This window comes from Anomalospiza imberbis, chromosome 1 (assembly GCF_031753505.1).
Source record: "Anomalospiza imberbis isolate Cuckoo-Finch-1a 21T00152 chromosome 1, ASM3175350v1, whole genome shotgun sequence".
NCBI classification, from domain to species: domain Eukaryota; kingdom Metazoa; phylum Chordata; class Aves; order Passeriformes; family Viduidae; genus Anomalospiza; species Anomalospiza imberbis.
Window position 1 is genome coordinate 141,730,974 of NC_089681.1, and position 22,443 is coordinate 141,753,416.

The window sequence follows — 22,443 nt, forward strand, 5'->3', positions numbered from 1 at the left end:
ATCGATCCAAGATTAGGTTATTATCTCACAAATAAAAATAGATATTAACTTTTCAATGATTCTTTAATATTCTGACAAATCACTACTGTCAAAAATTTGATCTTTGGTGGTAGGAAAGCGAGTTTGGATGCAAACATACCTCTCCTTTTTTTTTCCTTTTTTAATAGCAGCCGTTTTACAGAATGCAAGACAAACTATTCTGTACTACAATAACACAATCTTATTGGAATAATGAGTTGTACAAGTGCAGAGGGCATTTCTCATTCAGCCTAGGTAAGGATTTTAATGAGGGAAAAAAAAAAAAAAGACCAAACCCAGCAAAAGATCTTGCAACTTTCCTTGCCTATTCCCAAACAAGTACATCTGGTAACTCAGACAGTCCCTGCTAGCCAGTGTAATGTCTTTGCAAAAAATGTACTTATTATATAATTCTAGTAAAACCCAGAAACATTCCAATTTAAAACACTCACTGCTGCTTTCCTTTAAAACTGCACAAAGCTAATCAAATCAAACATCAACCTGAGAGCTTATGCCTGTTTATTTGTGTAATGAAGCTTTTAAAAAAATATGTCAAACTCATCTAAACATTTGATAAGCATGCTCCCTCAAAGTGAAGCTATTAGGGGAAAAACAGAGAAGGCTCATTAAATCCAAATTACTATGTGCATAAGTAATATCAAACAAAAGGAAGAAAAGTCTAGTAAAACAGTAAAACTAAAAGTCACTACAGTGCAGGAATGCTCAAAACACTCAGCATCTACAGAAAGGATGCAAATTGCAGAAATTCCACATTTTATGATAAAGGGAATTGCAATATTCAAAAAAAGAAAAAAAGTTTCTCTTGCTGGACACTTCCAGTGACAACTGAAACCAAGAGTTATGAAAGATGGCTTAAAAAAGTTAAGACCACCATTACAAATACCCTATTTTACCCCACAAGTCTTGAAGCTCATGACTCTTCTTTGAGAAAGACTACCTCAAAAGCTTTGTTAAACTTTAACAAAAAGACAACTTCAATTTATCAGTGTTTTCCTCAGCATGGAATTACAGCAGGTATTTGACCAGTTAAATCAAAACCTTTAAATACATCAACACAAATCACATTAAGACTTATCTACAGCTTAGTAAAAGTCAGAAAGTTAATTAAGTCTACATTTCAGACACAATAAACTAAGGTTAAAATCCCATTAGTTTCTGGTATTAAAATAGAAGGGCTTAAGTATGTCATTTAAGCAAATTACTTCAAAAAAGATTTTTAAAGCTAAAAGAAAATCTGCAAGAGCATTCCAAATCCTGAGCATGTCAACTCTCCAATGATGAAATCATAATGCCCTATTTGAATTCCAAATTATCAGCTCATATGCATTTTGGTTTCACAGCAGCAGAAGGAACAGCAGCTTTACAGGCACACTGAAAAGAAAATGGGCTAATAGTAAAGATTGCTAGTTCAACCATACTGCAGAATTTCCTAAATTTTGAACACAATCCTACAGATACAACTTTCACACTGAATACAGTCCTTAAATTAAATGGACTCATGTATCAGAAGTGGAACAGCTGAATTAAGTACTAACAGAAAAGGACTAATACTGCAGTCAGTTCAAACTCCAAACTTGGTATTTTCCAACTCAGCCTGTGCTTGCATTCTATTCTGTCTTTCTAATGTTGAGTCAAACCCCCATGCAAAAGTCTTCTAGGAGAAACTATCCCCTACCCATCAACAACCAGAATTTCCAAAACTGCTGGACAGGGGTTTCACCAGTCATTTACCAGCAAGGATGTAAAACTCATTTTGAGGTATTAGCAGTCTTTAATTAACACACAGAAGAAAAGAGTTCAAGAACACCGTCCGACAGTAAATACCCTGATACAGATATTTACTCAACACATACTTTTTCCAATCTTTTTTTACCCTTTCATTTTTTGCTGCCCTTCACCTCGCATACCAGCAATTGGATAAATTAGACAGGGCCTGGACTATTCCCTGCTTTGCTAAACACACATAAACAATGTCCCAAGACAGGAAAGGAAATATTTAAAGAACATGCAAGTTGTTAAAAAGAGGTCTCCGTAGAGCACAAAATTTCTGAAGTAACTTCTGTAGATCATCATATACAAATAAATGACCAACCACATCCTGAATGTGTTTCACCTTTGTCTGTCCTCTTTCTTAAATTGATACAGTTTCATGCACTTCCTTCTACAAAAAGATTTGTTAATAGGGAAACAATTGTTTACTATGTAAACAAGTGAAAATTGAATACAAACTGAAACTCTGCATGGCAAGCAGAGTGAGGCACCCTGCAACAAGGAGGCAGGGCACATTAGAAATAAGAATGAAAACTTGATTAACCCAGGACCAGTCCAGCAGCATTACACCGTGCCTGGTGAACAGAATGCTCTGTGAAGCACTTTAAGCAGTGAGGGCAAAACTACACAGTCAAAAATGTCTTATTCCTCTTAACTAAGGGGTGCATAAATACTTTCTTTTAAGAGTCTTTATCTTGATCTAGACAAATTAGAGATCCTGGAATTCAGTTTGGATGGAGCAAGTTACATCATTTCAGTTTATTTTAGGACTCTGCATAAACAATTGATGCTTCCCTGATGTTGTAACAACTTTCATAAGCCAGGCATCATTAACAGCAGCCATTACATTTTGTTAAGATCAAAACATGGATTTCATATAGTGATTCCTGCATCTAAAACCAACAGTAGTTAAATTACAGAATCTTGTCCATTAACAAAAAATGAGTTTTATGAGTATCAAGTGTTAAATCTACTCCACCTCTTCATGATTTGGACACTGGTGGATAACCCTTGCTGCTAAAACCATGCTTTTCTGAAATGAATTTTGCCAACTTGCCATATAAGTGATGAAAAATATTCCAGTATGGAAATTTCATATGAAGGGCTTGAATTAAGAATGTTCACTTCAGCATTTTCCCCAAGAGAATTAACAAATTGCTTTAGTATTTCTTACCATGTCCTAGTATTTTTTACCAATATTAAAGCAGTCAAGGATCAGCCTTCTCATTAGATTAAGCAAATAGTGAAAGGTTTTTTCAGGAAAAAAATTAATTCTATATGCACTGCCAATCTGAAAAATGTAGTTGTGTGCAATTACACAAAACAATTGGTTTGTAAAACTTAAGCCTCTTCTAATCTTCCACAGGCAAAAAAAAACCACCAACCAATCCAAAAAGCCACACACCCAAGAAACCCCCTCTATGGTAGTAGTATAAGGTAGGGCTGAAGAGAAAACTTGTGAACTACTACCCCAAGGAGTTTGGAACACAACCATTTTGGGAAACAGCATTGTTCATTCAATGCTCATAGAAAGTACAGCCATAAGAATTTCAAAGCTGTTGAACTCTTAAAACTCTAAATGTGTTTTTCCTCAGACGCTATTGGGGAACTACATCCAGTCAAGGTACAGATGGAAAAATAATGGTTTGTTAGAAAGTTTTGTTCTTTCCTAACTCGTTGATAGAGTCTCTCTGTGGGTCAAGAGGCAAAAATTTACAGCTTTGACTCTTCTGTGTGGGGAGGAAGGAGAGGTCAAAATAAAGCACTTCTGTGAAGTGCATTAAGGTTTCAAAGAACACACTGGACAGAGATGCTCTCAGTGTTGTAATTTTCTTCAGCTCCTGTCTACTCCCCACTACATTCTGACTCAAAGTTGTGAAAAGAAATACATTAGCACATGCAGACATCTGTTGGCTACCAATTGATACAAGAGATGTGCATAACACTCAGGTATTAAATTCATCACGCTCCACTACTCATGGCTGCTTTGCTGTGCATGCATATCAGCTCCCCAGGAGTCTCCTCCTCCTACTTCCCAGCTTCCCATGCTGAAGCTGTGAGGTCTGCCTTTTGCAAAAAAGTAAAAGAAGACAAGGAAAAAATTAAAAAAAAAAAAACCAAAACCAAAACAATCCCACGAACAAAAAAAACCTAAACAAAACAAACAAAGAAAAAAAAAAAAAACAAAAAAAACCCAAAAAACACAACACTACACTAGAGGGTACTAATTCATAACTATATAGTAAGTGTACCAAAACTATATAGTCCCTATTAATATTATGTTGTCACTATTTCAGTGGTCTCATTAAAGAATTTGCAAGTCATTAAGTCTTGAAAGAGGCACCTTTATGCATCAAATTGGCAAGAATAAAAGTTTGAAAAACAATAAAATAAAAAGGAGACCAAATAAACCACAGTAGCTTGAGTCTTTTTCACTACTCTATTCTTACTCTCCAACTTTCATACTTAAGGCATTTCCAAGACACCTACACCACATATCAGCCTGCATTACAGGTCACACAGAGCTGCCTATACAGGTGGTTCACATACCAGATTCCACTGAGGTTTCCTCACATTTTATTTAACCTTAATAATGTATCATTAAAAGACTCTGATATAGAGAAAAAACAGCAGGTAAACTCTCTGCAAAAATTGAAAAAGGAGAGAGAGTGAGGAAAACAAAAATACCAGGCTGATGCAAATATACAAAATGAAAAGCATCAGAAAGGTTAACTGTGCCAGAACACCAAGTAAAAAACATCACTAGCTACTGATGAGCAAGGCTTGCAATATAAAGGAAACAAATTGTTCTAGTCTCATAGCTAAAAATAAAAATTAGTTTAAAAAAAACCCATGTAATAGTACACATAGAGGCGCCAACTTAAATCCCCATTTTAACTGCAATACCCAGCTCTTTATTCAGAAATCCACTAGCAAGTTCTCTATTTCCCTCAGAAACAGAATTATTTTTTAGTTCTATTTACAAAACATCACTTCCCACATACACTTGGGCACACTCTCCCCTCCAATATCTCTTCTTCAAAAAAGGTGAGCAATTATTTTAACAACATCATATGGTTTGGCTCAAGTAATGGGTCATTGATGAATCCAGGATAAACATACTGCTCCTTAGGAGGCAGATTTACTTACTACCCAGCTTAAAGAAACCACAATTTACAGCTTAAAAGACAGTCACATTAGTCTCCCACGGATGAGTAGAGATTTAATTTGTCTCATACCTTGCTAGTAGATGCCTTGTAAGTTGTCTTTAATTTCTGAGAAAGCTGACTGGTACTATGGCTGGCTGTTGAGACAAATAAATTCAAAGGAAGATATTTCAAATACAGCATTAGCTTGTTTGTATAAGCAACTGGTATTCATTCCCTTCAGTAACATTCTAAGTTTTGGTCAGCAAAGTACAAAAAAGTGAATTCAAAAATACTGGTTTAGGATTCTCTGTGGCTCTTACCTTTTGTTTTCAGTTGTCCTTTGCTCAGTTCAGCACCATCAATTGTTTGTCCTTCCCCCGCTAAGCGCTCATTCAGTGTATCAATCTCCCTACGCACTAACAAATCCAGAAATTCACATTACTACAAAAAGTGACTATCATTAATACCAGCATTAACACACTATTTAAGAACTGTTATGGTTAGTAAGTAAGCTATTTTATGTTAAGGAGAGGAAAGGAGATGAACTGGGATTTTATAAAAGCAGGTCTCACCAAGACATAAAGCAAGACTCATGCTGAATTTTCCAGACATCAACCTTGACCCAGATTCCACACAAAGTATGGGTGGCTTTTAATTACTCCTACTAATAAATGAGACTAAGGTTTAACAGAACCATTTCTGTGAAATACATGGCCCATCTGTATTCAATTAAATCCAGCAGAAGACAGAAAACTTGTGGCATCATAAATATTTGAGCCACAGAATCCCTTCTTAACACAGGTTTTATTAACCACAAAATAGCATTCACTCTGAATACTTGTCTAGTACTAGAGTCTCAGAGGAAAGGTAGTGCTGCAAATGACTATTTTTTATACTTTGGATTTTTTTTTTTAATTCTATGTACAATAACTCCTGCACTACTGCATTAATTCCCACTACTCTAGGAATTAGACCAAGAACAAAAAATATTAGACTGAGCACGAGAAGAGAAAAATTTAGAAATTGTCAGGGGGGTGAAAAGAGATCACAATCATAACTAGAGCTGTGGAGGGAAGAAAGTAGATAAAGAAATGGAAAAGAAGGAAAATAATCATACTCTGGAGGGTACAAATCCACCACTTGTTTTCTGACAAGCACTTCTGAAGGCTGGGGAGGGAAATTCTACTTTTCTTGCTACCAGCCAACTTCTCAGCAGGAGGCCGAGAATTCAGTTGTGCAAATTGTCACTAAAAAATGTGTATTTTTGATGACAGCCTTTAACAAAAACAATCACAGATTTTAAGAGGAAAAAAAACCCAGAACATGTCAAAAAAAGCAGGCAAGAAATTTTTTTTTTCCCATAATGTGAGTGTCTGGTTTAACTGTGGGAACTGATTAGGTGTGGAAAAAAATTGACTTGGACCCAAATCAGACAGATTCCACAATTCAGAATCCAAGCCAATGTAACACAGCTTAAAATTCCAGCAAGGGAGGCTTTACTGTATTACTGTACAGGCCCGTGTTACTTAACTTGGGATCCTCTTACATCACCTTGCATCACTTACATTATCAGACAACTGCACTGTCATCAAACAAATATCTTTTTAAGATAACATCTGGAATTTTTATCTGACTGCTTGACTTCAAAACTCCTGAAGAGCTGCAGGTGCTAGTTATGCAATGTGCGAGTCATTTGATCCAAAACCACCCCATTTTACACTTTTTCAAGCAAGTAGCTTTTCCAATTTTATTTACTAATATTACATCATTAAAATTAAGCCTGTAAATATAAAACAAAGCCAAAAACTTCGAAGGCTGGATGGAGTTTCTAAAGATTAACATAACAAGAGCCTACAGTGATAAGAAGACAGACCCTTTACTGGCTTTGACAGACATCAGCTTTCACTGCTTGCATCAAGTGATTTTTCTGAAAAGGTGCAAACTCCACCGTTGGTTACAAGTTCAGAACAACTACTAAACTGCTCACAGAAAAGCTACACTAATTATACTACAATATCCAATGTAAGTGTTTTAATTAGTGTTACTATAACCTAAATACGAACAATTCATAAGTTGGAGAAAAAAATAAGATACTCACATTCCAAATTTTCAATATACAGGTTTTCAAATTCCCGCTCTATTTGTCCAAAAAGTTCAAGGAGTGTATTCCGGACAGCAGATGGTAACTTAGAATCCTAGGAGGCAAAATATTGGGGGGTTATATTTTTCTTGACATATATTTGATAAAATTACTCTTCAGTCTTGAAGTGATTTTAAGAGTTATCTCAATGTCCCAGCAAGGAGGCAAATTAAATCTACTGCTAGTGTAGAACACAAAACTAATAGCTCTGTGCATCATAGAGTTGTTCATTTTATATATTCTTTCTCTTTCAAAGGATAGAATTCAAATCACCTTTGGTATTTGTTTTGGTTTTCTTTACTAGAGAAAAATTATAAAATCAAGATGCATCTACAATTCATTTTAAAAAGTAGAAAGTGAGAAAAAAAAATTTAATATCAGTATGTTTCCAGTTCAAAAAAAAAAAAACCTTTGTTTGATAAAGTAATTCAAAAGTTGACTATGCAATGGGTTAGAAAGTTGTGAACACAATGCATCTTATTACCAAAGCTTAGGACAAACTAAAATTTTAAATGTATTTTTAACATTTACCTACTTTTGTCACGAACCATAACTAAGTGTGAAGAAAGCTGCAATTTCTAATCCTTCCCTCCTCAGATATTATTCAAGCATTTTATTCTTCAGTTGCTTGTTGACCACAATATGTAAACTGGCTTACTACACTTACTATTTACCAAGGTAGCCAGCTATAAACTTCTTGTAAAAAAAGTTTTCACTTAACTGAGTCACCTTCCGCCACAGCCCCGGGAATTGTCTGCAGGCACAGCGGGAAAGGCCAGCCATGACCCTGGCTGTGTAAGCTATTTCCCAAGTTTAAAGAGAGAGCAAGAGAAACCACTCATAGCCATGATACAGAGCACACCTGCTTTGTGCACAATTTAACCCAGGTTCACAGCTGGTTTAAGCTGTGGCACTGTGCTGGAAGAAGTGGGATCATGCTCCTTAAGCCCCTCTACATCATTCCTTTCTTCATCTGCCTCTCCCTTGATAGGGTTCTTTTGTTCAGGCATTCACAGACAAAAGGAAGCAAAACAGATCCTAATTAAAAACAACTTGAAACAAAACTGATTAAACAAAAATACTAAATACATTAAACACTATTTAAGAGAAACACTGAAGTTAGAAGAATTATTTCAAATTCAATTATCCAAAAATTTCATACAGCAAGGTTATGGAAGAAACTAACTTATCTAACAACTTTTGCAACTAAAAAGGAGATGTAGAAAAGTTTTTCAAACCACTTCTCAAAGCCTGAAAGTATAAACAAATCTAAACTTGTATTGAAGTAACCAACAGAGTAAAATGCATTCACTTCCTTTCCTCTCTTTAAAGTTGGCATTGTTTAAAATAGCTTATTAAAACAGCATGAAATAATGTTATCTCTTTATCTGCAGAAGTCCTTAGCTAGATCTCATGAGTTTACAGCTCCACTGTGAAGAGGCACTAATACTCTCGACTTGATAGAATCTGCCACCTAGCTGCTCAAGGTCAACAAAATCCAACAAGATGATAGATAAAACATTTTAATCAGCTATGCATTACAACCTAAAACACTTGAAACAGCTTAACATTTTGGCTTACTATGCAGGAGTGACAGCATGTCTTGACCAATCAGCTGCCCTTCATGCCTTTCCTCAAGTAAGGCTGCAGTAGCTCCAAATGCATCAAGTTTTCTATCCAAATACTTGATTCTCCAATTTCTAGATGACTAGAAGCAACAACCTAGGCTCTGTTAATTCCCAGAAAACTAATGCTATGATTTATGGAAAAACATAGATTCGATTACAAAAACACAGTCACAACACTGAGAAAACACCAGGTTTTCCCTTCAGCGTTATCTGCAGACTTCAGTGTGTGGTTTCTCACAGCCAAACTCCATTTGTATTTCAAACCAACTGTCTCATAAAAATCAAGCTTTGCATCATCTCTGCCAGTCCCACACTAACACTGAGTAGTCAATTTGACAATAAATACTTTTTAAACTGGTATTTCCTTATATTTGCCAGTACTGCTTCTGACAGACACCTTACCTACAGGTAATCTCAGAATTTTTAGGTGCAACACTCCAAGTCCAGATTGCATCCACTACACTGCCATGACTAAGAAAGCTACAGAAGCAGTGGCTGCTGGTTTTTCCCTTAAATTTAATCCCAGAATAGCACACCTTCATTTGAGCCACACAAGAAAAAACCCACACAAACAAAAATCTGAGTTAGCTCACACTTCTGTCAGACAGGCAGTATTTGTTTACTTTATGGAAAGGAATGCAGAACAGTGTTCCAACTAATATTTTCCCTATCAGAGTCATCATAAGAAATATTTGGTTTATTCATATTTCTGGCTTGCTATTATTCCAAATGCAAACTTATGAAAGCAAGAATCAATCCTGAACTTTTTCTTTTGCAGGCAGTGGGGAGAGGTTGCAGTGAATAAACAGGCTGGGGTCTACACTGTTTTATGGCTTTATCATTCATCTAAGAATACACAGAAGCTGATAAACTCCACAGGTCTCAACACAACCTGAAGCGCTGTCAACATTCACATCAATGATCTCCAAAGGCAGTGAGCACTTACAAGCAACAAAATCTGCTGCTCCTGCAGCTTTACTGGATGTATTTCAATATTTAAGTTTGTTTAGCTTCTCCCCATAGGAAACACAGAAAAAAGTGATGCAAGCTCTCCCAAGTATCACCTTACCTGCCCTTCCAACATGTCTCTCTGCAGTCCTGCCCGTTCCTGCTCGGAACTGTTGGTTCTCCGGATGGAAAGGCTGTGTGATTTACGTTTCTGCTTTGCCTGGCGAGCAGATGCACAGCTTCCACTTTCTATTGGCATTACTTCAAAAAAACAGCTTCACAGAGGCTCCTATGATAAACTAAGGACAAGCATTATACATTACAAATTGCTTTGCCAAACACACCACTATTTAAATTTTTTTCTCAAAATTGAAGTATTTAGTTCTACTAAACTTTGGAATTGTTTGGGTTGTCATTAAAAAGAAGAGATGCCTCTCACTTACAGCTGTTCTTCAAACAACATTAAATTCAAAACTATATGCATATATGTAAATAGAAGGGGATTGCTTCTGCATTATTTATTCATTAGCTAACAAACCTTCACAAAAGGAAAATAAATTCCACTTCCTTGCTCATTTTGGAGAACACCAGCAAAGACAGCCCCAAAATGCTTCCAGGAAACAACTATTATGCATACTATAGTTCACTGAAATGCATGCAAAATTAAAACCCAGCTGGAAAATGAAAGCAAACATGGTAATTTAGGGACACTGTCAGGTTAAAAATGTATTATTCAACTTGAAACATTGCTATACAAAATTTAACAGATGTCCTTGCTCAGGCTTGGGCAGAAATTAATTTTCATGACAGAAGTTCTGTAAACTACCTTCTACCATTTTTGGCAACTCATGGTTTCACTTCACTTAATACTGAAGTGCCCATGAACTTATGAGAGTAGTGAAAGTGCACCTGACTTAACAGGCTGCTGGTGATATGGTTCATTTCTGCTGCCATGATAAAGCCAAATACATGCATTTCAATATGCCTAAAAACACCTGACAGTATCACCAAACAATATTACCATGTATGAGCTACTGCTTCCCTGTTTAAGAAAGATCAAATTATTTCTGATTTAATGCATAAATGTGGAGAATATACAAGAAAAATCAAATTATGTTTGATTGCATAAATGTAGATAATATGTTCTTTACTGTCAAAATCTTATTTTTACAAGCATTTAATTACAGGATTTTTTTAAATTTAAACCTGACATTCAACAAAAATTATTTTTTGTTTCGTGAGGTACCAGTTGTTAAACGTTTCAAATGTTTCAGGATTGATTACTCAAAATTTTTCAATCATGCACAATGAGAACAAAATAAAAATTCATTCTCCAGCATAAATCATTTCTGAAACAACAATTAAAATAGGTGCAATAGTCTGCAGAGAAATAGGAGAGCAGAGTTGGCAAAGCTAACCAGGCAACTGAGCTTCCTTTTACACAAGTTGATCAGAGAAAATGTAAACCAAACCCAGGGCCACTTCCAATTTAAGATCCGCCAACACGCTGGATCTCACGCTAGGAATGAGCACCACTGCTATTAACAAGGCCAGGCATTAACCAGTTCAGGGCTTTGACATGGTGTTTTCAGCTTTCCAACAGATCATAAAGCCAAGGAAAAGCATACCTTATCAAAAACACAGTATGCACAGAGAATAACAAGAGCTTGAAATCTCCTTTGCGTTTTGCATCACAAAATGAAAATGTGTAAATATATAGATATTAGTATCAAAAATGAGACTAGATTTAGTTAAGATTTTAATGCCCATCCATCCTTATTAAAGAACTCAGTATTTTAATTAGCTTTTGGAACTGCATTCCAGTAACCTGACACCAATTCCACAGTGAATCTAAAATAAAATTTAGGTTGCACCAGTGACCTGTACTGTACTAAATTTTATTTTTCATATCCTCTGGATTCCACAGAGTCCTCCCCTGCACCTAATCCCATCAGAGCTTTTTATGTGTGATTAATCAGTAGTAACTAAATAGCTATATTCACAAATTAAAGAAGAGACTAGAAAAAACTACCATTGGGTATTTCCTTATTTGCCTAAATTCTGCTATTCACTGTGACTAGATTCCTCTACAAAATTTTTAAAAAGTCCATCCCATAAACAGTTACTGCCAATTTTCTGGGCTTCACTAAGTATCTTCCTGTTCACGGACATATGGTCAAGAATGAGGAACAGGTTTTCCGTGCTCATCACATTTCTATCTCTTTTCAAAAGAGGATCAGATCCCAAGCACACATATACATATATTCTCCCCTCTTCCATCCTGCTTCCTAGCTCCCTTGGGAACCTCTCTTTCAATGGCTTTCAGTTACCATATTCTGCAGTTTGGGATTACATTTTAAGGCCAGAAGCATCAGTGTGCACACAGGCAGATTTGTTAAGACAATTTTATTCATACACATAGCTACATATAATCCCATAAATCCATTAAGACCATTTCACTTAAGATCTGGGGGCGGAGGGGGGGTAAAAAAACCCAAAAGGCAATTTCTAATCCCTGCCAGATGTGGCTCCTGAACTATTAGACACAAAGATGTTAATGTGGCTTATGCCTTAGGAGCCAATGTTTTAACTATGTTCGTTTCCACTTGCCCTTTGTGCCAAGCTACTACATTTTGGAGGACATTACCAAGCAATATCCTTTTTTTGAGTAGAATGATTTGCATTGGAAGGGACCTTTAAAAGTCATCTAGTCACATTCCTCTGCAATGGGCAGAGACATTTTATCTGCATCAGGTTGCTCAGAGCCCTGTCCAACCTGACCTTGAATGTTTCCACGGGTGGGGCATCCACTACCTCTCTTGCCAGCCTGTGCTGATGTTTCACCACCCTCACTGTAAAAAATTCTTCCTTCTATTTAATCTCAATCTACCCTCTTTTAGGTTAAAATCATTACCCCTTGTCATATCACTATAGTCCCTGGTAATAAGTCTCCCTTTCTCCAAAACTCCCTTTAAGTACTGAAAAACCCTGATAAGGTGTCCCCAGAGAATCCTCTTGGGCTAACATCCCCACCTCTCTCAGCTTTTTTTTTTTTCCACAGAAGAGGTTTGCAGCACACTGATAACTTTTGTGGCTCTTCTCTGGACTATCTCTAACAGGTCCACATCTTCCTTGTGCCATTGCCTGCATGCACACATTTCTGCCTCACGTCTGGCTTTTCATGCCCCAGTACCCCCAGGTCCCTCTCTGCTGGACTGCTCTCAATCCATTCACCCTCCAGCCTGCACTGACACTGGGGACTGCTCCACCCCAAGGTACAGGACCTTGCAGCTGGCCCTGTTGAACTTTGTGGGCCCACTCCTGAAGCTTTTCATGTTCCCCCTGGGTGCCATCCCTTCCCTCAGTGACTCAACGGCAGCACTCAGCATCAGTACACACAGATTTGGCAGCTATACACTCTAGCACATAGAATTTAAAGGGACACAGTCATATGCATGAGATTACCTCTTTGCAGAGTGAAATTCTCACGTTGTCTACATAGAAATTTCTACTTTGGCAGCTCGTGAGCAAACGGAGCAGACTGGGTAGGAATCACGGCCGTCACTGTCTCTGTTTGGTAGCAGCACTGCACCTGCAGCCAGTGTCACTGCCAGGGACTGCCCTCTCCTCATGCAGCAGCATGACACACCACCCATGCACGTTCTGGAGAGGGCAAACATGCAGCTGTTCCAACATGCAGCTGTTCCCAGGCTCGGCAGGAGGGTGCACACAGCCACAGCAAAGCTGAAACCAAAGAGGCCACAAGCAGGCATGTGCATACAGAGGATGGGAAGGAGGAGTTAAGGGGAATAGCTTCACTGCCTTTAATGTATTGTTCCGAATCCCACCAAACAGCCTTACAAACTTTGAGTAATGGAGCAATAATCAACGAGTTTTTTTAGAACAAGGATTTAAATTCAGTTTTAAAATAGTGACAGTGTCCCTTTAAATATTAACTTCACTTTGACAATTTCAGAACTCTTCTGATTCTAATTGCAGCAGTAAGAAACTATAGATTTTTCAAGAGTAGATTTCACAAAACAGATCCTTGGCAATATGATGCTAAAAAAAAATAGGTGCTCATTTCTAGCAGTTACCTGATTCCCCTTATTATGTAAGGTTTTCAAACAATGAAAATTACCTGTCCAGAATATCAGTGTCATGTTACATATCCTATGAAAACCATATTAAATATTGATTAGTGAAACAGTCAGTAGTACACAAACCAGTCAAAGTCTTTCAATTCTTTGAAACTTTTGTAGTTAGAACACAGCAGACAACAGGAAAGGGGGGATGAGGGAAAACATACACACAAGTCAAGGCTAGACACCAAATCCCAGTGAAACCGAGTAAGAAAAAAGTACTTCAAAACAATCCATTATATATTATTAGCCAGATATAGCTAATCTTAACTTTCGAGTGTTCCAAATGGGTTCTGAAAAGAAAAATTCACTAAGGTCACTTTCCTTCTACTCAGTAATGCCCCAAGTAGGATGGAAAAACCAAGAAATATTGGAATCTTGCTTCCTGAATCAAATGAAGCTAAATTCACAGAAGCTAAAAATTAACAATGAAGCATAAAAAAAAGGCTGAACAAAAGTACTTTCTCAGAAAAAAAGGGAGAGAGGGAGAAAGAGGAAGCATATTGTATTACTAACCTATTTTCACTAAGGGTGGCAGTTGACAAGTATTACTAAGTGAGATTAGGAGACATACTGAGCCATTCTGCTCAATCGTTTTGGAAAACACTCCATTTGCATAGGCTTCACACAATGATCTGTCAAAGCCTCGAGAGAACCTTTCTAGCAACATAAATCTGCAGAAGTAGGGGAGTAAAAGATGTTCCAGAAGACATGTAGACCAGAGGTGGTTAGCACTTGTAGAATGCAAAGATACTCCAGTATTTCAGATATGCTGTTTAATTAAACTCACAGGATATTTTACAGTGTGTTAAATTCAAGTTCCACCACCTACCTTTCTGTAACAGATGTACTCAGTCACAGGAAATATTTCATCAGAGTAAGAGTAAAGAGCAGATGTGTAACCAATTACTGTTTTAGTCAGCTACAACAGAGAAACAGCACCAACTGAGAGCGCACACACTGGCCTTTCCCGACTTAAAAATTCACTGCAGCAGTAACTAATCGTACTTGCCTACTTCTGCTCTTGAACACAGAACAAGAAGGCTGCTGAAAGGAAAGAATTCCTGCGGTATGCATGTTGCTGAAGTCAGGGAGAAAAGCTGTTTTAAGATGTGTCAGAGCACAGACAGAACAGCTACAGTATTGCATTTCCTTTTTTGTTCATCTAAGACAACACACAAGTCTGAAGGGAAAGCATCAGGAAGATTCAGCAACATCTTCCCCAACATCTCCCTGCTCCATTTTCTTTAAAGTTTAGAAATAGCAATAGTTACTATTTAAATTATTGTGTCAAATGAAAAAAAAAAAAAAATACCCATACAATTTTAGTGTATTTGTGTGTGCTTAAATGTCTTCGTCTCATGTCTTCCATTTTCAAACATGGCTTAGAAGAAAATTTCTGTGTATACTATATAAAACACAAAGGTATTTTACAATAGTAATTACTGACTAGCGCAGCATTAAAACCTTACAATACCAAAATGCCCATTAATGTAGGGGAGTGTGTGGGTTTGGGTTCTTTTTTTCCACAAAGCAGGGAGGGAAAACAGAAAGAGAGGAGAATGATTACAGTTATTAGGTTCTTAATTACATGGAACTCAGTTTGACAGCATTATTCATGAGTTAAGGGAATTTAAGTATCAACATGTGCCACTACACTCTTTTATTAATATGCAAAGAAATCAAATTTAAAGGAGTATAACTTCCATTTTGAGGTCTTCAGTGAACAATTTGCTTCAGTGATGCTGTACATTCAAATGCCATTAATTCAATGCAAGCTGCAAGACTACAGCGCACCTGAGAAAGATCAGGCTAAACAGACTGCTTTGTAAGACTAGCTGTTTTGCTAAAGGTAAATATTTAGGAAACAAAACCATTCCAGATCATCACAGATGATGCTAGAAACACTAATGAGTGTGCTCAAACCTTGTGAAATCCACTCAAGCATTACAACACTGATTTTTCTTTTTCTAAATTTAGTGCAGCTTTCTTTCAAATTAAACTGGATGTTCCTCAAAATGTAAAAGGCATCCACCACTGAAGGTGACAACCTCCTTTCTATAGAAAGCAGAGTAAGGAAGCTGCATCAACACACTTGAAGTATGGTATACAGCTGAAATCAAGGATAAAAACTTTAACATATTAGTACCTACCCTAAGCAAGCTTCTAACGGCAACATTCAAATGTAAGCCAGCCCAGTTTTGCAGCTAGCAAGCTTTGATCTTGCTAATTCAACTATGTCAGCAAATGCTGCAGTCACACCAAAATGCAGGGCTGACCTAGCCTGCCTACAGTCTACTAAAGCAAAAAATGTTACTCTCACCATACAAGCTTATATTATCTAACACTAAAAAATAATTAGCAGACTTGGATTTATTTTTTAAATATAGTAGAAACCTTCCTGAGTCCACTAATAATCATCAGACTAAGACCTATTTAGTGAAATTGCTGGTATCCTGAAAGCTTCCCTTTGAGACCCTTGCCACCTGTGCTCACTGAGGTGCTCATTGTTTCAACTAGTTTAAATGGGGCAAGGTACACTATAATCTTATGTTCAACACTAGTTAGTAACCGATCAGTATATATTGTACCTTCTTTTATTTATAGGTATTGATGAACTAACTTTATTGAAGAGTTCAACAGACAGCATCAGGTCCTGCTAAATTACTTACAGCTGGTTAACTCTTAAAATATGTTTGATGGGTACTTTATTTCCTCAGCTGTTTCACAGACACTGCAGCTCCCATTTCTGTATTAGCAAATCCCTAACAGCCTAGAAGTAGCCTCCATGCAGGCACAGGGATGTAAATACAAGACCTGAGGCTGAGGAATCCTAAGGAAGTTCAAGAGAAGAGGAGATTTAACCAGGTGTTTGTTCACAGAAGTACTACACCACACTCAGAAGCCAGACTCTTATTCTGCTAGTCTCTAAATAAATAATATTTGTGTAATTGTTATGGATGTATTAAATTAATTGCTATTATGGTTGTATTCAAGCACAGTGGCCTCTAGTATCACTGCTCTTCATCTGGGAATATATTACTTGCCAGTAAACTAGAATTTTTTATTCTTAAGACTTGAACAAAAGCAAGTAATTTTGACTCTAGCTGTAATATATCTAGCAAGCTCTTCAGAAGCACCAATAAATAATCTCTGTATAGCACATTCCTGAAGCATTACCTCATGTGGTCTAGCACAGAGAACTACAGAGGACTACAGAGAACAGTCCATGTAAGAGCACTGTGAGCACCCAGCCTACCATCTTGAACACCAGGCCTAAAAATAGGCAGTACATATGGCTTGCAGATGAGAAAATACAAGTCATTCTGGCTTGCAAGAAGACCATTCTGATTCCTGTCCATTCCTCAGATGTCATTCACAGAGCAGTAACCAACTCTCCCCACAGGGCTTTGAAGGGTTGGCCTCCAGAAAAAGTCCCTCACCCTGGCTTTCACCTCATAAAACAACCTACTAGTCTTAGCTCCAAGACTTAAAATTCCATGACATAAAATGATCCTAATCTCATCTCAAATTTATAGAATGCAATACCACTTAATTCCTCCTTACTTGGCATGTACTAGCTCTGGCTTGCAATTTCACAGAAGTAAGGTCTTCTTGTAAGACATTATCACCAAGCTCACAATATTTATCTTCTGACTGTACCAACAAACTTAAGCACTTCAGTCCATACTAAAAACTGCATGCTTCAAACAAGTCCTGAATTAAAGAAATAGATGGTGGAAGGGCCTGTCTATATTAAAGAGGCAGTCTCACCTTAAAATCTTTAGATTTAACATGCTAAATCTAGTTCAGGGACAAACATACACATAAACAACTGGCATTAAAAAGACAATCAACATCACAGTTGGCATCTGCCTTAAATTCTAATGTTTGGTGCCACCTTTTCTTAAAATAATTGCCCAAGTCCACAACACACAAAGCGACATCTAAAGTTATTACAAGACAGGTTAGAGCTGATACCACACACAAAGATTATCTAATCTAAATTACTCATTAGAAAACATACTTGTGGGTTCTTGGGGTTACCAGCTCTCTTTCAAAAACATCAAGAAACGCCAACAGCAGGCTTGCTTGGAAAGCAGTTTCAGAAATTTGCTCAAGGAAAATGATGCAGTTGTAATGTAAAATGGGTGCCTGAACAACAGACATTTGTATCGTGTCAAGGTGTACTCAATGACACTGAATCACTTCAAAGAAGCTGTTCCACCAGTTCCTTCCGTAAACCTCCCATGACATTACTGTTATAGAAAGCCCACTTTAACCGCAGTAACAAAATTAATTTGACAAGCTGGACAAGAGAGATAAAAACACACGTAGAAGTTTCTCTTTTCTCACAAACACCATGATGTCCTTGAGCCACAGATCAACATAACTTGAAAGGAGTTTTCCTCGTCTTTGCATAAGTAACGGAACCTAACATCCACTCAACCTCTGAATACATTAAGCCTATCTATTCTTCCCTCAAACTTATTTTCACAAGGTTTTAGCTCAGAAACAGAGAGAGCTACTGAAGATGGCTCTTTACAGACAACTTTTATCCATCGTGGACACTTCCATGTCATCCTCCCACTGCTGAAGGCCAGATTCACCCCATGCCACCACAAACGATGCTCCCTCATCATTTAGCTGTGCCTCACTTCAGAAATTTGGGCGTTTCACGCTTACTCCATTTGTGCAGGTGTCAGAGGATCTGAACTCCACCCGTAAACTACTGGGGCTCTCCACTTGGCCTGTCCTTAGGATAGGCAGCAGCACACGAACAAAGTTAGCGACAGGAGTCTCCTCAGCAGCACCCTCGGCTTCCCTACCGAGCTGGACCATCCCTACAGCCTCGGGCTGGAAGGGCTCAAAAACCGCGACACGCAGAAGAGGAAGGAGAGCTTATTCTCGGTTATTTCGGGTTTTTATAGGAGAACGTGCAAGTCATTTCACGCGGATATAAAGCTGAATAGGACGGGCAAGGAGGGGGTGCCCAGGCAGGAGCCCCGGTTTGCGCCGCGGGCCTGGGCGGCGGCATCGCGCAGGTACCACCGCGATGGTGCCACCGGCGCCGCCCCGGACTCCGCCCGGACCCCCGCACCCTCAGCCCCTCGGGCGGCCGCGAAGATGGCGGAGGGTCCGCGCCCCGCTGCCCCCGCACTCACCTGTCAGCCACAGCCGCGGCGACGGGCGGGGAGGGGCCGGGCCGCAGGCGGCGCGGAGAAAGAGGAGGAGAAGGATGAGGACAACGAGGACGAGAAGGCGGGAGGGGCAGCAGCGGCCGCAGCAGCAGCAGCGGCAGCAGCAGCAGCGATGATCGCGGCGCCGCTCGGGCAGGACGCGCCTCCCCGGTGCCGAGCCCTCGCGGCGACATCCGGCGGAAGCGGCGCGGCCCCCGCTCCGAGCCGCGATGGCGACGGGCTGGCACCGGGACAGCCTCCCGCCCGGCACAGCCCGCGGGCTCGGGAGCGCCCCGGCCACAGGGACAGCCTCCCGCCCGGCACAGCCCGCGGGCTCGGGAGCGCCCCGGCCACAGGGACAGCCTCCCGCCCGGCACAGCCCGCGGGCTCGGGAGCGCCCCGGCCACAGGGACAGCCTCCCGCCCGGCACAGCCCGCGGGCTCGGGAGCGCCCCGGCCACAGGGACAGCCTCCCGCCCGGCACAGCCCGCGGGCTCGGGAATGCCGCCGGGGCCGGGCAGGAGCTGCCCCGCCACCACCCGCCCCGGGTCACCGCAGTGCTGGAGGTTAAACAGCGGGGTGTGCTCCGTCCCGAGCGTGGCCCCTCGGGGTAACGCTGGGTTAGTTTACCGTTACTGTTACCGAATTAAAACTGCTGCTGCTTTAGTTAGCCTCTTACCTCCGGTAACACTGGATCAGCTGGACTGACAAGGGAGGTGAAACTTTGCGGAAACACCACTGGAGTTCCATATTTTTTTAATGTAGTAGGGCTGGGAGATGCCGAATGTGGAGTTTTTCTACTGTGTCTGCAGACGGAGTGACAGAGGCAGCGCATCAAAGCTAACCACGACGTTCTGCAAGTAGGCTGTTCACTCTGAAGCCTACAACGCGTAATTGAAATGTGATTAATTCCTCTGCTGATTAGCACTTGGAACAAACCTCCACCTAAAATTCTTATTCGTTGTAGCAGATAGTGAAAGTCAAAAGAAGCCTTCGCCTAATTATTTTCTCTCTTCCAGCAGATTATTTTAACTGCCTTAGAAGAGGTCTGTAAAAAGGCCAGAAGAACATGTGCCAGTGAGAGCTGGAAATATTACATTTTCTTTTAATGTGCTTCCCAACTGCAAATCTGCCTGCAGTTCTCATTTGTCTTTTTTTCTTTCTACTCACTTCTGTGCAGTCATGTCTTAAAGCTATATTAAACAGCAACAAAAATAGTGGTTTACCTATTTACTAGCATATTTCTCATTACTGGAGGTCATTCTCCAAAATCACCAGCCTAACTGGTCGAGAACATCCTGTAATTTTAGCCTATTCCCTTATTCAAAGCCACTAAAAGGGAGCAAACTAAATAGCTAAATAGCTTCAAGGAGTGGAAAAGAGGGGAGACTGCACAGGCAAAAGGAGAGGGACAAGAGATGGAACAGAGGTGCCCAGGAGGAAGCTGAACACAACCTGACCAAATGCCCCGGTTCAGTGCTTTGAGTTCTCTTTAGAGTTGGTGCAGTTGTGGGTGGCTCAGCCATCTTAGCCAAGTGACAATTTGAGTTCTCAGCTGTTCAGTTTCTAACTAGACATTTTTAAGCCTCATAATCCCTAGCAAAATTACACTAATATAACACTACTGTACTGTAACAATTTTAGCTATATGTATGAAGGAAAAAAATATCCAGCAGGAGTACAAAGATCGACATTAGAGATTTCCTGGGGAGAACACCTGGCAGCTTCTTTCTCCTCTGGAGCAGCACACTCCCCAGGAGCAGAGTGCATTACAGAGATGACCATTTTTTTACCTGAAGAAATGCAAAATACTGAAATGTGGAAAGATGGGCTTAAACAACTTTTTCCTTGTTACAGGATGCCTCACCTGAAAATGAACCGTGTATGGCCGTGTATGGATGCAGTTGCTTTTTCATGAGAAGAGAATGACAAGTGGCCTGTTGTCACTCTAGCTCTGCTACTGGTTTGGTTTTGTCACAGCACTGCAAGAGTGGCAGGCACTGTGTAATGTATAGGAGCAAGTAGAGAACAAAAGATTGCTTTTCGCAAACTACCTGATACAAAACAGGAGACATAAATAGCAATACAGGAGCCTAGGGAAACAGGGAAGTACTAGTCAGCATCTATTCAATAGCTAAGAAGCTTTTTCAACAATACAGTAAATATAGTGGAAGAAGTTAGGTTGTCCTGGACAAATCTACTTCTGCACCCACAGCTGGACATGAAAAGACAAGATAGGAGGCTTGGGAAATCAGCAACACAACAGAACAATAGCTGAAACTCCCAATTTAGCATTTTTCAAACCTGTAAATGTAGCAGGAAAAGGCAAAGCCTTCTGTCCAGAGCTCAAACCAAAAGAAATAAAAACAAAACCAAACCAACCAAAAAAAATTTAAGGGAGAAAAGGACTCAAGGGTTATTTCTTGATTCATATAGGAAACCTTCTAATAACTCCTTCCTAGAAGAGTGGTTTCCTATACCATTATTCATTCAGCTTATGCTGTATAAAAACATTTGGAAGCCATCCATCACAGCACTCTTTCCATCAGCTTGAGATAGCAGAATGAAATGCAAATACAACATCCTACTTAGATATTTAGCATATATGTATTACATTCTTACTACAAAGACATCTGTCTTCTCTGAAGCGAGCTGAAGCCAACCCACTCCCTGAAAGAGGCTTTTAAGAAGAGTCAAGGGAACAGAAGATTAGTTAAGACTGGTAAGTATATTTACCTCTCATTTCAGATAAAACCCAGGTTGTTTTTTGCTCAGCACATAAGTGGATCATTTAGACAAATATTTTCTGAAGAGCTAGGGCTCCAGGCAGGAAAGGACTCACAAGAGAAATTCTCTAGGGAGATCAGGAACAAGGATAGCTCTGTAGCTGAGAAGGGTGAAGTGGAAGTCTTAAACATCAGAGCAAGTTAACAGGAAGCTGAAAAAGAAGTCTGGATGTGATGGGGGGGAAGAAGCCCGTTGATTTTCCTTGGCAAATCTGAAAAGTGAGGACAAGCATTTTTCAAGAGTTTATGCATTCTAGGCTGGGGTCAAATCCCAGGTTTGTTTCAGCATTTATTTCATTTTGTAGCTTGTCATCATCTTGTTTAACTTGCTGGAGAATTGAAAGGGTTTTCTTCAGTTTGGTGGGCATTGCACTTCCCTTTCTCTTAGTAGACACCGAAAGTATGTCAGGGGTTTGCAGCTGGTTGGATTTTCAGGTGAATAAAAGACTTTCCAGATGTTACAGGAAACTGTCTTTCCCTTGGTAACTGAGTGTTTGAAAACAGGGAACTTCAGGAGATGCAAAAATTAAGTCTCAAAAGCATCTATATGTCACTTCAGGCAATCTGTTGATGCAGGGTGGAGTAGAAGTTCTGAGGTTACAGTGAAGTGCATACCAGTGAAGTGCATTTCAAAAATTAGTATGCTTTATTTTCAATACAAA

The 22,443-nt window shown here is 39.4% G+C and overlaps 1 protein-coding gene across 2 annotated transcripts in view; it reads right to left on the minus strand.

The window, feature by feature from the left end:
• WDR37 (WD repeat domain 37) overlaps positions 1–19,278 on the minus strand; it is a 42,607-nt gene extending 23,329 nt beyond the window's left edge. The window contains exons 1-6 of one of the 2 annotated variants that reach the window (XM_068173902.1): positions 18,982–19,278; positions 13,816–13,847; positions 9,796–9,973; positions 7,057–7,153; positions 5,279–5,374; positions 5,049–5,113 (exon numbers count right to left, since the gene is read on the minus strand). In XM_068173902.1, the coding sequence (XP_068030003.1) occupies positions 5,049–5,113; positions 5,279–5,374; positions 7,057–7,153; positions 9,796–9,933 (396 nt within the window). In that variant the 5' untranslated portion in view covers positions 9,934–9,973; positions 13,816–13,847; positions 18,982–19,278. The remainder of the gene's footprint in view (positions 1–5,048; positions 5,114–5,278; positions 5,375–7,056; positions 7,154–9,795; positions 9,974–13,815; positions 13,848–18,981) is intronic. The other variant, XM_068173909.1, reaches the window with a different exon arrangement.
• Positions 19,279–22,443: the final 3,165 nt, after the last annotated feature.